This window comes from Anomalospiza imberbis, chromosome 16, assembly GCF_031753505.1.
Source record: "Anomalospiza imberbis isolate Cuckoo-Finch-1a 21T00152 chromosome 16, ASM3175350v1, whole genome shotgun sequence".
Taxonomy (NCBI): Eukaryota; Metazoa; Chordata; class Aves; order Passeriformes; family Viduidae; genus Anomalospiza; species Anomalospiza imberbis.
Genome location: NC_089696.1, coordinates 4110517 through 4127791, shown reverse-complemented (window position 1 = coordinate 4127791; position 17275 = coordinate 4110517). Strand labels below are relative to the sequence as shown.

The 17275-nt window shown below is 41.8% G+C and overlaps 1 protein-coding gene across 24 annotated transcripts in view; it reads right to left on the bottom strand.

Annotated features, from left to right (window-relative positions):
- The window catches only part of RBFOX1 (RNA binding fox-1 homolog 1), a 1156138-nt gene that overhangs the window by 622655 nt on the left and 516208 nt on the right, over positions 1-17275 (bottom strand). The window contains exon 1 of one of the 24 annotated variants that reach the window (XM_068206676.1): positions 11756-12014. The exons of 21 other annotated variants lie outside the window; for them this stretch is intronic. In XM_068206676.1, coding sequence (XP_068062777.1) covers positions 11756-11944 — 189 coding nt within the window. In that variant the 5' untranslated portion in view covers positions 11945-12014. Of the gene's footprint in view, positions 1-11755; positions 12015-17275 lie in introns of those variants that run through there. 2 more of the 24 variants (XM_068206677.1, XM_068206678.1) reach the window with 2 other exon arrangements.

Sequence of the window (17275 nt, the reverse complement as noted above, 5' to 3'; positions counted from 1 at the left end):
TGGAAAATAATTGCCTGAGCACTGAGGAACACAGACTGGAGTACAAAGGTTTGAACAGACTAAAGGAAATAAGAATGGAGACAGGAAGGCCAAATGCAAGCTCACTGACTGATCCAGGAAAGATCCTTCTGATCCTTCTTGGTAGCAGAAGCACCATCACAGGTCAGGAGCAGGCAAACACTGCTCCTGGCTGTGGAACGCCGGAATTTGAGGGGTAAGGTGTGTCTCAAACACTGACAGCTGGGTGCCCGAGGGGCCAGCCAAGGGTTGTTGGCAAGAACAAGATGTGGAGTAAGCTCATCTCCCATGATCCGAGATAGGCTGTCAAATAAAGCCCTCTTGCTGCCTGCTCATTGAAAATCAGTCTTTAAAAAAAGCTTCTACAGAATGTGGACTCTCCCTAACTATACCAGAAATGAAATGTGTGCAGTAAAACCTGTGAGTGTTCCCTGCAGGCACAGCCCTGCACTTCAGCAGAACCCTTCTGCTGAAGGTCTTTCCACTAAGTGAAATATAAATTGGTAACTGTTGTTGATACTAATTTCTTAGACACTTATAACTAAATTATCCACTAGAGAGCACAGCAACATTTTCAAACACATTCTGCTTATGCCTGCAAGTGCTAAGCGAGGTCCTTGTGGCACTCAAAGTCACTCTCTACACAAGAAATATGCTAAACAATCTGCCATGCACAGCAGAGATAAGGAGTGGACTCAATACAAGGCTTGAACGAGAAAAGGTCAACAGACCATGAACTTTTAATGAACAAATTTCAGCTGCTCCCAGCCTGGTGTGCAGCTCTTGGACATTACTGATGAAATAACTTCTTTTGCATTATACACTTTTGTGTATAAATATATAACAACATACAACAGAAAGAGAAAATACATTCCTCCTTCCTGCAGGAGAAAGCCTGAGCAGCACAGCTCATCAGCATTCTGGGCAAGAGCTGCTCTGCTTCCTGGTCTCCAATATATTCTGGTGATGTCATGACATTTTTACTTTCCATTAAAGAAAACCTTTCATTATTTACTATTTTCCATTTTAATGAGCATCCTGAAAAATCATCTATTGTTTAAAAACGTAAATAAAAGATTCTTCAGTTTTGCTGTATTTTACAGTTGCTGAGAACAAAATTAACATCATCCATATGAAGTACTCTGGAATTTCTGCTTTAAAATATTGTTTAAAACTGCTGTATTCCCACAGGCCTTCATCAATACATTGACAAGGGTGTCCACAGCATTCAGAAATCTGAATTGCACATCTCGGAGCCACAGGGAGACAAATTAACTCTACCAGAGATCTTTACTAAATATGTTTTTCTTCCTTTTCCCACAAACCATTTGAGTCAATCATTGCTGTAAAAAGATTAATAGCATAGGGCATCTTGTATTCCCAGAAAAACATAGAACTTGGCATATCTAGTCAAATATGTTCAGAAGAGGATAGATTCAGACATCAAAAAAAAAGTTATTGAAAGTATTTAAGTCTGAAATAAACCACATGTAAGAGAAATCTTGTCCTAAACAGCATCATGTACAGCTTTATAATCTGGAGAAGAGGGAGTTTATAGCCATTTCTCATTTTTGTTGGCACCCCCATGAATAGAAATGAAATTAGAAAGCTGACAAGTACTACAGAATGCAAAGAGAAGTGCTAGGAAAACATTCACTGTCCATGGGAGTTGTAAGCAGCACAGTCAGCTGGGAGGATGGCAACTCACTTGACAACCATTACTGCAAACAGAGGAACAAATAGCAAGGTGGAGAAAATCCAGATCAGCAAAATTGGATGAACACAATTCACAATAAAGGTGAAAAGGCTAACGTGGATTTCCACAGCTCAACTTAACAGGGTGTTAAAATATTGTATAATACAGATTATTTAAGTGCTAAATGCAAAATATTCACAGAACCATAGAATGGCTTGGGTCAAAAGGGACCTTAAAACTCATCTTGTTCCACCCCTGCCGTGGCAGGGACACCTTCCACTGTCCCAGGCTGCTCCAAGCCCTGTCCAACCTGGCCTTGGACACTGCCAGGGATCCAGGGGCAGCCACAGCTGCTCTGGGCACCCTGTGCTGGGGCTGACCACCCTGCCAGGGGACAATTCCTTCCCAATTTCCAATTTAAACCTCCTTCAGTTTAAGGCCAGTCCTCTTTGTCCTATCAGTACATGTCCCCATGAAAAGTCCCTGTCCAAACACTGTGCTATTTCTTTGGGGCCACTCTAATCCACTTTTCATTTTCTTCAATCCTATCCGTTTAAAATCATTGTAGTTCTCATAATAGGCATTGTTACATGTTTATACAGTGTAGGAAAAACAAACAAACAAACCACCAAAAAACCCCACATAAAAATAGAAAGAAGAAATATGAATTATCAGGTTTTCTCAGTGTAATCTACAGTTATGGACAACTCCTGGCACAAGTGGGTTAACCAGTTTAGCAAATCTTTCTTGACACTGAGAAATGTATTTTCATATTGATAGACCTGATTTCCTCTTTCTGTCTTTCCAATCACACTAATGGGGTCTAAGTCAGATTGGGAGGGTGCAGGGGTGGTATTGATTGGCAACACCCTTCAAAATAAGGCCAGAAAGCAGCAGCCAGATCCTATCTGGAGAGCAGGTTTGTGATACAGGCAGAATCTGTGTCTGCTTCATCAAAAATCTTAAAGCCTTTGCTGATGATTTCCAGCCCCCAGTAAAACAGTTCTCTGCAGCATAAAGTGTCCAGGTCTTGGGAGCAAAGCTTCTTCTTTGAAGGGGGGTAAGATTTCCTGGCTGGAGATGAAGTGCTGACCTGTGGTTCTTAGAGCTGCAGCTCCTTCACCTGCATGGTTTTCCTAAGTGTTTTGGCTCTGCAAGAGTTGATGAGCAGTTTAACATCCTGCTGGGAAAATAATAGCTTCTATATCCATGTGTGGACCACTTCAATTCATCCAGGGAAGAAAAGTCTCTGTAGGTGCAAAGGCTCACACGAAATATATACTTTTAATAAAGCATTTTGAGACCAAAAGAATGATACTGACTTTCCATCTCAGTTAAAGACAGGCTCATGCTGGAAAAATTTGTTCATGTTGGACAAATGCTGAAGCTGAAGGGCCTAAACTTTCTGTGTGCAGTGTATCACACACTTCTAAAGGGATTCTAAGTGGATTTTTCTTTTTAAAAGGTGTTTTGCTTTTGTTTAAATTACTGATTTTAAATTTGGCAGAAGTCACTCAAAAGACTGTTATTTTCAAACAGCATTACCACAATAAAAACTAAAATGAATCTAGACTAAAGCAGGAATTTTATTATTCGGACAAATTCTGCACCTCTGACTGGTTCAATTATATCATACTACAGCCCCACACAAGGATGAGAAAAGACTCAAATTGAGGAAATCCACAGTAAAGAGGCTCTATGGATTAATCAAGGAAAAAGGTACATATTTAATACCATGGAGAAGTGGTATTTTGAACTCATCCGTGTGGGCTCAGAAAGACCCCCAGTGTGGGTTCTTTCTCCAGGAGATGGATAAAGAGATGGAATAATCACTCAAACTTCTTTTCTGTGGCTTGCCAGTGCCTTTGGAGCACTCAGTGCTGCAGGAGGCCCCACTCAGGTGAGTCCAGCACCAAACCCCTGGCAGTGCCCTGGGCACACGGTGAGGTTTGGGGTCACCCTGCACCCCTGGGGCTGAGCTCAGCACTGAGCTGTAGGAATAGAAAAAGGTAAACGGCTTTAGAAAGTGCAGAAAGGCCCCAGAAAGTAGACATAAAGCTGAGGAAGGCTGAGAAATTTCAAAACATTCTCATGGGAAGCTAGGAAGTTAAGGACCAAGTGAATACATTTATATTTATCATAAGGAACAAGAAAAACAAGAACTTATTGATAGCTCAAGATGTGAAAAGTCCTAGATCTATGCTTTGCAAAGACTGAAAAAGTTTCAATCTTAAAGAATGAATTATTGTGTATTGTTTGAGGTTCATAAAAGTCCTTTTGTTAATGTGAAACCCACGTGGGTCCTTTTCTTATTGCTTAGAGTACAATGCCTTTACACCTTTTCTTTTATGCTATTGGTTCAAAGAATATGTAGAAGAAGGCTTTGCATGGGCTGCCATCTTGTCTCTGATCTGTGTTTGCGTGGATGTAGTTGTTTCTGTGTGTCTCTTGCTTTTTGCTTGTATGATACAGACAGATAATGAATCCTAAGTCTGCAGCCAGTCAGGGACCCGTCCCGTTTGTGAGACACGGACCCATCCGGCAGACTGAGCTTCAGCTATAACTAAAGAAAGAAAAAAACCCACCAAAATCTGTTCTTTAGCAGCATGTGTAGCCAGGATTGGCAGCAGAGTGAAGCCTTGCTCTGCTGCAGAACCCCAACAGGTGACAGGGAACTGTTTTACATAAAGGTCATGGCTGTGCCCCAGCAAAGCTCGCTTGTCAAGGACAATAACACAAATCAGAGCCACCAGTGGGGTGGAAAACCACTGCAGCTCTGAAATTCTCTGCTGAGAATCCCAAGAGACGTCATTTATCAAAGAAACTTCTCAATCTCGGAAAGACAGCAATCTTAACATAATCACATTTTTTAATAAGCCTCAGCTCATCAATACACAAAAATTTTGTGAAGAATTAATTTGGGTCCCTTCACAAACTCCAGATTATCCGTCTTGGTTTTTTTTAATGGAAACGGGAGACTAATTTCTCTGACAAATTGAAAGACAAAAATTATCTTAAGCTTTCCACAAATACTAGTTTTGTGTAAACTGAGAAAAGCACATGCACAGGATCATTTAGCAAAATTAACAGAATTATTTTTGCACTGATGACACTAAAATAAACTCAAAATATACATAAGAAGAAGGCTCTTTTTTATCTTCTGTCTACACACCCAATAAAGTGCTTCTCTGCATGTATTTCATATCAAGCTTAACAGAAAACTCAGGCAGTCCTAGATCTAGCTATATTTCACAGTTGAAGTGTTTTTAATTAAGAACTTGTGAAGAATTGAAATGTATGTGCTTCAACATCACACCAGCAAGTTCCAAAGCAACAACATATATGGTGAAAAACAGGATATCCCAAACAGCCCAAACCAGCAGCCATATGGTCCAAGACACACATTCCATCTGTTCTAAGATAGAATTAGAAGATTATTCTATCCATTATTGTATTCTTCAAAATAGAATTGAGAATGGAGAAATATGTACCAGTAGAAAGTTGGTATTTCACTAATGTTGTTCAAATTGTGCCCTAATGTAGTGTTTCAACAAGCAGTACAAAAATTTAACCTGGTCACAAATTGTCTCCTTCCTTCAGGATGTTGAAAGGGGAGGTGGGAAAGGAAGGAGAGGATAAAAAAAAAAAAAAAAAAAAAAAAAAAAAAGCAAAAGAGAGAGGGAAAATGAAGATATATATGTAGATATATCTTGTGGATAAAAGCACCTAATCCCAGTTTAGCTCCCAGACAATAACTCTTCCCAAAGAGCAAGGAAAGGGGAGGTAATTTCCCAGGGAGGTCTTCCAGGGTGACAGAATATATGGATTCCATTAACTGAAGACAGCTGTGGAGCCCATCAATTTGCCCTGGCAGCCTGGGGATGGCAGGGCCATGCTGGGGTTTGCTCAGCAAAGGGGCCACCAGCTGAAGGGTCCCTGGGGAGAGCAGGCTTCCCAGGATTACTGGGACAGGCCGATAATGCCCACTGGGCTGGCTGGGAGCGGTGCTTGGGGACAGAAAAACACCCCAGTGATGAGCTGAGATTCTCTTACCAAATAGCTCCGGTAGGGCCAGAGGCTAGCCCTCCTCTGGAAGCTGTCCTGGTCAGATACTGCATTTCCTTGGATGTGCTGCAGAATGGGCAGAAGGAAGAAGGCAGGGATGTCACACCCTGCTGACTCAGCAGTGGCTGGAGTGGTCCCAGAGAGCCAGACAGAGAGCCACAGTGTCACCCTGGCTGTGACACCTGCATGGCAATGCAGAGCCACAGTGTCACCCTGGCTGTGGCACCTGCATGGCAGTCCAGAGCCACAGTGTCACCCTGGCTGTGACACCTGCATGGCAATGCAGAGCCACAGTGTCACCCTGGCTGTGACACCTGCATGGCAATGCAGAGCCACAGTGTCACCCTGGCTGTGGCACCTGCATGGCAATGCAGAGCCACAGTGTCACCCTGGCTGTGACACCTGCATGGCAATGCAGAGCCACAGTGTCACCCTGGCTGTGACACCTGCATGGCAGTCCAGAGCCACAGTGTCACCCTGGCTGTGACACCTGCATGGCAGTCCAGAGCCACAGTGTCACCCTGGCTGTGACACCTGCATGGCAATGCAGAGCCACAGTGTCACCCTGGCTGTGACACCTGCATGGCAGTCCAGAGCCACAGTGTCACCCTGGCTGTGACACCTGCATGGCAGTCCAGAGCCACAGTGTCACCCTGGCTGTGACACCTGCATGGCAATGCAGAGCCACAGTGTCACCCTGGCTGTGGCACCTGCATGGCAGTCCAGAGCCACAGTGTCACCCTGGCTGTGACACCTGCATGGCAATGCAGAGCCACAGTGTCACCCTGGCTGTGGCACCTGCATGGCAGTCCAGAGCCACAGTGTCACCCTGGCTGTGACACCTGCATGGCAGTCCAGAGCCACAGTGTCACCCTGGCTGTGACACCTGCATGGCAATGCAGAGCCACAGTGTCACCCTGGCTGTGACACCTGCATGGCAGTCCAGAGCCACAGTGTCACCCTGGCTGTGACACCTGCATGGCAGTCCAGAGCCACAGGGACAGGTCACCCTGGCTGTGACACCTGCATGGCAATGCAGAGCCACAGTGTCACTCTGGCTGTGGCACCTCCATGGCAGTCCAGAGCCACAGGGACAGGTCACCCTGGCTCAGGGAGCTGCAGGGGTACCCAGCAGGTTTGCAGGTCACTGTGACAGTGCTGACAATGCCCCAGGGTCATGTAGCATCAGTGCTCCCGCCACCTACAGAGCTGTTCCCAAATTTAGGGAAGCTTTGTGCCTTTGGGAAATGTTTTCTTTCTCTCCCCTGCTTTAAAAAATCCCCAAAGGAACACTTTAAATAATATAGCTCTGCTACTTCACTCTTGCAACTTAACCTTGTTTGCTTTGGCACTTTTTTCCTTAACAGTGCATTGCACCCTCTTCAAAAGTTTCTCCAATTAACTTGTACTGCTGATGACTGTCAGACAAAAACTCTGGGAAGCAACAGTAACAGAACACTGGATTTTCTCCTTATTTGCCCAACTCCTTGTGAATGTGCCATGTTTAAGGCCATTGAATGAAGTGAGGAAAGGTACAGGAGGAGTTTATATTACCAAAGTACCTGAATGTTGACAGACAACAAAAAAATAACTGTGCATGTGTTTTGCAGTGATGAGAATCTATGTCTCTTCTTCACACTGCTGTGCAAGCGTGCAGCTCCTCCTTGGGTACAGCAAATGAGATACCAGCCCATCAGCTTTAGGAGGGGCGGAAAAAACTGCTCCCTGGCAATGAAAATACATTATTTAAGGGCTTAATTTATTTCCTTTATTCAGTGATATTAGTTCTGGGTGCTTTCCTGCAGCATATCAGGTCTCTACAAACCCCAGTATCACTATGGCTAATCTATAATAACATAACTATCTGCAGTTCATTCCATCTCCTGCACCAAGCCATGAAACTCAATTACCAAGTGAGAAAAAGATGGAGAAACCAAAACAATGATGTAGAGCAGGTGTCAGGGTGTCAGTGGAGCTGACACAGTTATTGCTGTGTGCAGCTAAAGCCCTTCAGAAATTGGGAACACTCGGGGCAGCCCATTCCCAGCCATGCAGGGCAGCACAGGACAGTGGCATTTACACAGAATTCACCAGGTAAGAGGCCCCAGGTTCAACCTGCCTTTTCCCCACCCCCTTATTTTACATTAAATAATGTTGTTGATGTAATACAACATTTACACATTGAGGTTTTTTACCTCTCAAAATAAGCATTCTTCTCTACTGTATTTTAAAATGCCAGTACCTCAGAATTCATTGCAGAACCAAACAAAACAAATAGAACACATGCATTTAATGGAGAAATAAACTGCAGCAAGAAACGGGTTTCAGTATTTAATGGCATGAATAATGAATTGAAAATTAAGTTTAAATTATGTTGAAGGTCATAGCAAGAGCCTCAAAGAAAGATAGTTAAACAGACATTAAAAGGAAGATTTAAATAGGTGATCTTTTAGTATTCTAGCAAAAACACTCTGTCTTTCACTCTTTATTTAAATTAAAATACCACTCAGTGACTGACCTTTTTAACATGGCCTGAGGGAGCAGGGTATGATCTTGTTAGAAAAGAAGTGATATTAAAAGAGCAATACTATTAAAAAGCAGAAGATGATGGAACCCACAGATTAGAATTTGTTTGCTCAGGTAAGATTAACTTTTATGAAAAGTCCTTCCTGCTACAAGCAGAGACAACTACTGCTGTTACCATTTTGGTAACCAGTTTATGGACTGAATTAATAAAGACTGTCCTTAAAAACAAACCACAAAGCTAATCCCAGGTTTGCTGACATTTCAGCAGAAGTGTCCCTTCTTTTCAGCATCCCCCTTGGCTGCCAGCTGTGGCAGAGAGGGACTTCTCTAACTCTGCTCCTGAACATTCCTTAAGTGGTGTCCTTCAGCTTAACTCCCCACTTCCAGACTGGTATCAAGAGGGGGCACAGATCCTGCCCAAAGTCAAAGTGGAGGGCAAGGGTTTGGCCTTGGTCTTCTGAGAAGTTCACAGAAAGGCACCTGAGGCTGCCACATTGTGGTTACAGTCCTGTGGAGACCTCAGCACTGTCACAGGGGAGCACAGAGACAGCTCTTTAACAGTCCTCACCTGACTTTGATCTCTGCTACTCCGAGTCAACCTCCAAAATCCCTACTCCCCTTACTTTAAACAGTCTGTCTCTAGCTATGGAAATGATGAATGCCTAATCCCCACCAAGAATTAAACAGCTAACAAGTCACTGGTTCACCCCTTCAAGAACTTCCAACAGAGGCTGTGTCCTCACAGCTCTGCACAGCAGAGAGCCCTGAGCAGGGGGGGCTGAACCCCTCCTCAGCATTTTGGCACCAGCAAGAAGAGCAGAGAGCTGGTGGCACACTCCCCGTGCCCACACCGTGGCACAGGCTGTCACACAGTTAAACACTGGCACTGGAAAGTTTTACACTTCGCCGCTCGGAAATGAAGAAATGTGTTCTGTCTCTGAATTTCCATGTGGGTTTTAATGGATTAAAGCATCACTGTCATGACTTAGAGGAAAATCATATAAATTGGATGGCTGGCAAAACCTCGGGGAGGTTGTGTCCTTGACTTCACTGAACTTGTCTGGTGTATCAATTAGTACATTACTAATTAAATATAAACCACTAGAAGAATAAACTGCATTCAATGAAGCGATCAAAACCTGATGTCACAAATTATGTGTTGTTAAAGGCACGCTTCAAAATAAAGGTGTCCAGGAAATCAAACACTGTCTTCCTGCAAGAAACCCAGGTGAAAATCCCCCCAAAATACTAAACAGACAAAGATCTAAAATCTGAGAAGCTACAGCTTCTTTACCTCCTTTGGGTCCCAATAGTCAAACATTGCCAAAAAGGCAGAATCACATATGTGTATATAGGATTTTCTACAATGTTTTGAGCAAGAGAGATGCTGTTTCTATTTACAATACTGAATTTGCTGAACGTGCTCAAAGATGACATCTCCTATACTAAAAAAGAGAATAAACTGGAAGCCCTCCAGTTCTTTTGCTGGAGAGACTGAAATGAGCACCACTGAAACCAGGCATAACCTTCTGAAATCACATTTGTGTTCATTCATTCCAACCTCCTCATGAGGTAAAAAACACAGAAGTTCCCATCCTGGCCAGGAAGTGTGGACCGTTCCCTTGGTGTGCAGTAGATGCACTGTAAATATTTTCTTCAGTTTAATTCGTGGCTGGAAAGGCAATAAAGCAAAATAGTTCTGAGAACTAAAATTAAGTCAGTGCTGAGGGTTGGATGGATTTCTAAAAAAAAAGCATTTCTATAAATTTATACATATTGTCTGATTTAAATTGCTGCATTTTTTTCCCATCTTTACTGAAATTTCAGATAAAATGTTCCAGTGATGGGAAACATAGCAATATAACCTTTCCCTTTTCAGATCTCGATATAGTTTATTAGAGAAACTGTTCTAGTAAAACAAAAAAAAAAAAAAACCAAAGCAAACAATAACAAATAAACCCAACCAAACAAAAAAAGAGCAAACATTCGTACTTATCTATTCTTAAAGTAAATCAAGATAATTTGAACTATTCTAACCTTGCCTCTTTGCACAGAATTTGAGGGGTTTTGCTATACAGAATGGAGATGATGAAACTTTCTCTAACAAATTCTCTGATATTCATAATACCAAAAACCTTGTGTCCTACAGCCCTTTAAAATCTCTACATGCAAAAGTAACTGGAACAGGATAAAACCATCATAAAATCAGATAATCAAGTTCTGGTTTTGAAGATTCAGGAAACAGATACAGATTTTTTAAAAATCAGAATCTATTTGACTCAACTTATGTTTAATTACTTTATTTTCAGATTGCCATGGAATCTTCACCAAAATTGCTTCTCCTTCAGTAATTTTTCATAAGAGTTTAAAAAAAAGAGTCTCCAGAATTAGCTAAAGATATTATCAAATCCATGGTAATGTGAGGTTCTCTTGATTTTGAGTCCAAAGTCTGAAACATTGCTGGATTGCTAAAAATTCTTTCTATTCACTTTTATTTGTAGCTAAAACCAGCTTTTTGAATTTTGAATTAAAACACGAATATTGTGTCTTCCTTACAAATAAAGCATGAAAAAGCCTTCACTGACAAGAAAGCCAAAGCTGCTCCCCAATTATTTGAACAGCACTTTCCTCTGACTATGTTTTAGATGCTCCCAGAGATCTTAAAACTCAAATGTTGCACAAATTAATTCCAAGGAAGGAGGTGCAGGGGTGGGCAGGAAGAATCAGCATTGAGTACAAGTCAGTTTAATTTGCAGGTATTTGAGGGGACATTATAACAATGACATGAATAAGGATAACAAAATGTTAACGAAAAAGCACTGTCAGTAATGATACATTCAGATAAATGGCAAACGTACTTGCATGAACTCTATCATTACTGCTTCAATCACAGTCATACTTAAACTTTGGGGAGCTAATTTCATTTATAAATTCTGCTGCTGCACATCAATTATCAGCAGCATTACTAACAGTGAGGCACAGAACTGCTGTGCCAGGGTGACTGATTGTCTGGCATTAGCTCTGATAAGAAAAGGGTTGCAAACCACTTTAAATGTCAAAAACCTGCAACAATAATGGGCATAAGCACCAGTTATATTCCTCTAACTTCCCTGCCTTCCTGGCAATTCATTATTCTGTCTTGCCATTGCTACATCCTCTAACTAAAAAACATAAATGCCAAAGAGCCCTGATCTTCCTTACAGAGAATTCCCAGAGTCTTTATTGTGAGAGAATTATCTGACTCAAAACCAGAGTTAATTCCCTGAGTAAAATATTTGCGGTTGTTCTATTTCAAGATCAGTAACAAAATTTTGATTTCAGGGAATTAAAATCAATCCTTTCAACACAGTGATTCGGTTTAAGAAAAAGAGAAAAACTCAGCATCAGCCTTTCTATAGAAATTTCCCAGCGTGGCTCCAGCAAAGGGGGCAGAAGGTTAGGAAGACTTACCCAGAGCTGCTGTGAGCATGGCTGGTGTTGCCACTCCATCACCCGGCGCCCTGCCCAAAGCACAGCAAGACTGCAGGAGCTGCCTGCTGGACATGCAGCCTGAATGCCAACTGCCTGTGACATTGACTTGTTTGCACCCTCTTGTAGTGCTGCCGCTATCGGTGTTATATTTGTATAGTAGAATAACATGAAATATTGATTCTGGAGTGCTTATCAACTGGACCTGCTCAAAATACTCTTCCTACGAAGTTCAGCGCTGTTTCTCATGCAGAACCGTTGCTGTGTATTTGTGCAGGGAGCTGCTTGCTCTTCCACAGCACTTGGAATCCTTTCCTCGAGACATCAGCTAAAACTTTTCAAAATCCAGGAACAGTGGGAAAAGACACAAACAGTATTTTCTGAAATTGGATAAAGTGCCCTTTAAACTAATTTAAATGATTTGACAAAATGACTTTAAAAGACAACGTCTCTTCCATTCTGGCTTCAATCATTACTCTGAAATCTGTCCCGGGGCAGGACGATGACCAGCAAATTTCTAATTGCAAAATCAATCACTAAATATTCTAGGCTCCTTTTTTTTTGTTTTGCATGAGGTATTTTGGGCATATTCTGTGTCCCAGTATGATAAGAATAAAAGCAGAGGCTGCTGCCCAGGGTTTGCCTCTGCAGCCTGCCAGGGGTGTGGGACATGCAGGGGCAGCTCCAGGGGCACGAGGGATACACACCAGAGATCTGCAACAGAGCCCCCAGACACAGCTGGCACAGCCAGTGACGAATGGCAGGGTTAAAAGGTCTCCCTCTGCAAACCCAGCTACTTACAGGTAACTTCTGGGTGCCTCAGTGGGCTTCTGCTGCTGCACGATGTGGGATCAATTACAGCTAAACAATCAAAATCAACAGGACTTATTCCACAACACCAGGCAAAAGCATCTCCTCCCTCTCTGCTTTTATGTCTATTTTTAATGTACCCAGCACTTTCATTCACTGTTAACCTGTTTAAAGCAGCTGCTCATGCAGTCACTGCTGTCCCAGCACTGGTGGTTATGCAGACAGCAGCAGAGTCCTGAGGGTGGGCTGCTCTTGCCTCTAAACCCCACAATGCCAAAGCAGACCAACCACACAGACACGGCACTCCTGAAAATTCAAATTCAACTTGTTCATTGTTCTTTCAGCAAGTCAAAAATTCATTATGTTGGTGTGCTTATAGAACTGACAAAATCAACAATTAAATCTCAAACTCATCCTTGAAAAGATTAAAAATGCCTCACTAGGAGAACTAAATAGGGCTAAATAGAACTTGTATGCTGCACGTTTTTTCATTTTAACTCTTTCAATTTTGTTTTGGTTGAACCTTCAAAACCCTGAAAAGTCAGTCAATAACAAAAAAATTATTTCCAAACTGGCCTTTTTTTCCCTGAGATTTAATGCAATAATAATGCATTTATTTAACATTTTACCCCATAATGTCTCAGGAGGTAGATTCTATTAACTTGCTAGGAAGAGCCACACATCCCAAACTAGATAAAGGCTTGTACTTCAAAGACCTGCAAAAACCTTTCAGATTCAGAAGTTTATCATGAGCTGAAAAACAGGCAAAAAATAGCATTCTGCAAAACCTGAAAAGTGAATGAGAAAAAAATGTTTCATTCTACATATTTAGTTGTTCATGGACTTGCACAAATGCAAGTAGAATTTGTTTCATTGCAGTGACCATTTCTCTTTGATACCAAGTAAAAAATTCAGCTCACATCTATACAATTGTACATAATAATTTACTGGATTATTATAGCTTTAGAGTTTGCCTCCCTAATGAAAATAAGCCTGCCACAAACATAGATAATCAGATGTATGAAGAACCACTGTGACTCTGATTAGCTGTGATACATGAGTCATCTGCAGAAGCTGCAGTTTAGGCATTCTCTCCACCAAAAGGCAGCACCAACCTCCCACTGCAACCAACCCCCTGAAAAGTCCCAAATTTCTACAGAAAAGCCCACGAGGAGGGAAAAACTGGAGCCATAATAATTGAGCTCCACACAACAGCTTGCTGATCACCAAGCAAGAAAAGCTGAATTTCTTCCAAACCTCAGCAGAAAAATGCAAACATTTCCCCCACGCAAAAAACACAAATAAATCAGTGTTAGTGCAACTGAGAGCAGGCAGCACTGCCCACTCCTTGCAGCCCCAAGCAGCCTTGCTCAAGAACACAGAGTTTAGGACACAGATGTTTTGTTCTTGCTTTCAATCCCACTATTTGACTATTCAGTTATTAGAAAATATTCATCTGCCCTGATTTCTCAGCCCACTCTACAAATGCAGCTATGCACAGGGTATTACAGGAACTTCTGGCTGGGCTCAGTGCTGTGTTTCTCCAGAGCAACAGGAGTTTTTTTCTTTAGTAAGAGTATATTGATTATCTGTCAGGCACCATAGACAGATGGACAGTATAAATAGCAAACATTTGTGTGACAACTTAAGATTTAGGTTTTAATTCACTTTTGGGTGGGTTGTTTCCCTAGCATCACTTCTATAAAATCAACACCTTAGAGAGATGAGTAATGGCAGTGAATTTGGATTTATAGCTATAATAGACCTAACACTAAAGTAAAAGTAGATACTTTATTTCTAAGATTTTTCTCTTTAAAAATTTTGGTTTTGCAGTCAGACCTGCTGGTATTTTGGATTTTGGCTTGCCTAGCAAGTACAATTTTATTTCTACCTAGTGAACTTCTACTAAGTCCAGCTGAGAGGTACACTAGTGCAGTAATTATAAAAATAACCCAGCTTTGCCAGCAGGGCATAAATCCAGCAATGCTTTGTGAAGGCTTTGAAAGAGGAAGAAATATACCTATTTCTATTCCTTTTAACTTCTTACTCCTTTATTTGCAGTTCAGCATCCCAACACTGCAGAAGCCTCTTCCATGCAGGAACATTTACTGTGAGTGCCTTGATCTCATCCCAAACCACCAGTGCTCAGTCACAGGCTGTGGCATTGTGGAGCTCACTAACTTTTCAGCCCCGACACCCAGCAGGAGGAACTTTGAGCCCTGTGAAGACATGAAGAGTTCACTGGCACTGCCCCATCCCTCTGGCCAGCTGCTAATTCCATGCTAAGGAATTCCACCTGGGCACTGGATCAAACAGTGAGTGGTTTATTTACATGCAAGCAATCCAACTTGAAGAATAGCTTGGCACAGCACTGAGCCCCAGCAGAACCTAACATTCAATATGTGCTATCTCCTCTCCTACAGCAGGTGATAGAAGTTTCACCATTAGCCATTTATTTGCCTGTACTTTTCCCACCTGAAATAAAACATTGACAAACTTTTTTAAAAAGGCATGACAGCAAATATATATTAAATACCTTAAAATGGGTCTGAAACACTGCTAGCTCCCCTTTCACATTCCACTTTTGCCCTGCTTCCTCTGCAGTCTAAGATCAGCACAGAGAGCTTCCTTCAGTGCTTGGCAATAACAGGCTTCCCCTTCCCCAAGACCAGCACAGGCATCTAGGTCATAAAGGGACAAACTGCTAATAGAAATAGTTCTCTCTTCCCCTTAGGATTTCTCTTTTCCTGAATTTCATCTGGGCTATACCCCTGGTTTGACTTTAGCTACTGGGAGCCAGTTTCCCCCACTTCCCTAACTTCTATAAATACACCGTGACCAAAATGACTAATGAAGTGTTTACCACACGTTAAGCTGGAAAATCAGATAATGTAGAAGGCAAAACATGACAATGAGGGTCAAGAAGGTGAATTGTATTAAAGCTGGTGTCCTGGAGTGGCTCATGGGAATGATACACGATCTGAAAATCCTCCTGGACCTCAGGAGGTGCAGGGAATTCTCCTGGTGCAGCACCTATAGCTCCAGATGCGGCTCTGAACTGGCAGACCTGTGCTTTGATGACTTGAGGAGACAAACTCTCAAGATCCAGACTGGTGAAGACAATATCCAAAAACTGAGACCATAACACAGATAAAAACCTAAGAAAGGGCCAACACAAATAAAGAGAAACTGGCTGACACTGATCACAAGCTTCTATAGGAAATCTGGTCTGTGTGGATGTGTCATTGAACACATATCTTGTTCAAGCCTACAATTAATTTCCAGTGTCAAAATTATTATAAAAATTGCATGAGTACACTATGAAATTTGATTAGTGCTTAAGAGAAAAAAGGTTGACCACAATAAGCAGTGAAAACCACTAGTGCAGTATTTCTGAATATACAAATACTTCTTTTTTTAATATGCAAATATTTAAACATTAGTGTCCAGCAAATTACATAAGCACTTGGAAAGTAAAGCACTTCACAGAAATACTCAGGACATTTCTTGTTCTTGCACATGAAAAAGCAGAAATGGACTAAAAATAATGTGAGTGTTTTTACAACACCAAGACAGAGGAGGAAAGAGAGCAAAATCTTAATCTCACTAAAAATATGACGGTGGCTGTGCTCAAATCTCAGGTTTCTAGTGCCAAGTATTTTCAAAATCTTTAAAAGGTGTTTCATAAAAAGCCATTTCAGCACAGAAAGTTGGTTAACCTTGAACAGTTAGCTAATGATCCAGCCCACTCCAACCTCAGCAGCAGTGAATAAACAGATCTTAGCAGAGCAAAGCAAAGCCAGTCAGGAGAGATGAGTGGCAATGAAACAGGCCCCAGGACATACCAGTGAGCAGGAAAATCAGCAATGAACCCACTGAGTCAAGTGAGTAAGAAATAATTTCTCCAGACTCTTGATGCAGTCAAACAGCTTTTGGTTCAAGATTTTTCTCCACTCCAAATTCCTTGTCCTTTGACAAACAGCGAGGAACTGAACTGTTTGATACACTTGATATGTTACTGCTATATTTAAATGGCTTCAACACTGCTCAAGTCTTCAGTAATACCTTGCAAACTGTCTAAATTCAGAAAATAGAGATGATGAGAATGAAAATGTAGCACAGTGCCCTTCAGATCCTCTGTCATTTGCAATCTGAAGTATGTAATTAATGCCACGGCACCTAGAGAACATAAAATGCAGAATGTGCAGAACTTAAGGTGTGCTATCTTCTGTAAGTACAATAAAATATCTGACATTTCGTATTGATCCTTGCCATAATACCAGAATTATTTTGAACAATAAGTAAAGTGAAAGCAGCTACCTACATTCAGTTAATACTAGAATTAAGTAAATATAAGCTTGCTATCACAGGGAGGCACAGACTTGCCTCACTATATGGCTATAGTGTTTCTTTAAAATGAATTTATGTTCAGATAGTATTGATCTCTGAGAAATCAAGACAGGGACTAACACTCCTTTCACGGCTGGCACCATGGTCTGCTCTGCCCTGTAAACGACCAGCCAACACAAATGGGAAAACAGCATTTCCTAACACTGCCTCACCTCGAGTTCTGGGTGCAGTTTGGGGCACCAGTATAGAAAGCACATGAAGCCATAAGAGAGCTTCCAGAGGAGGCCATGAGGATGGGGAAGGACTGGAGAGGAAGTCACGAGGAGCAGCTGGGGGCGCTTG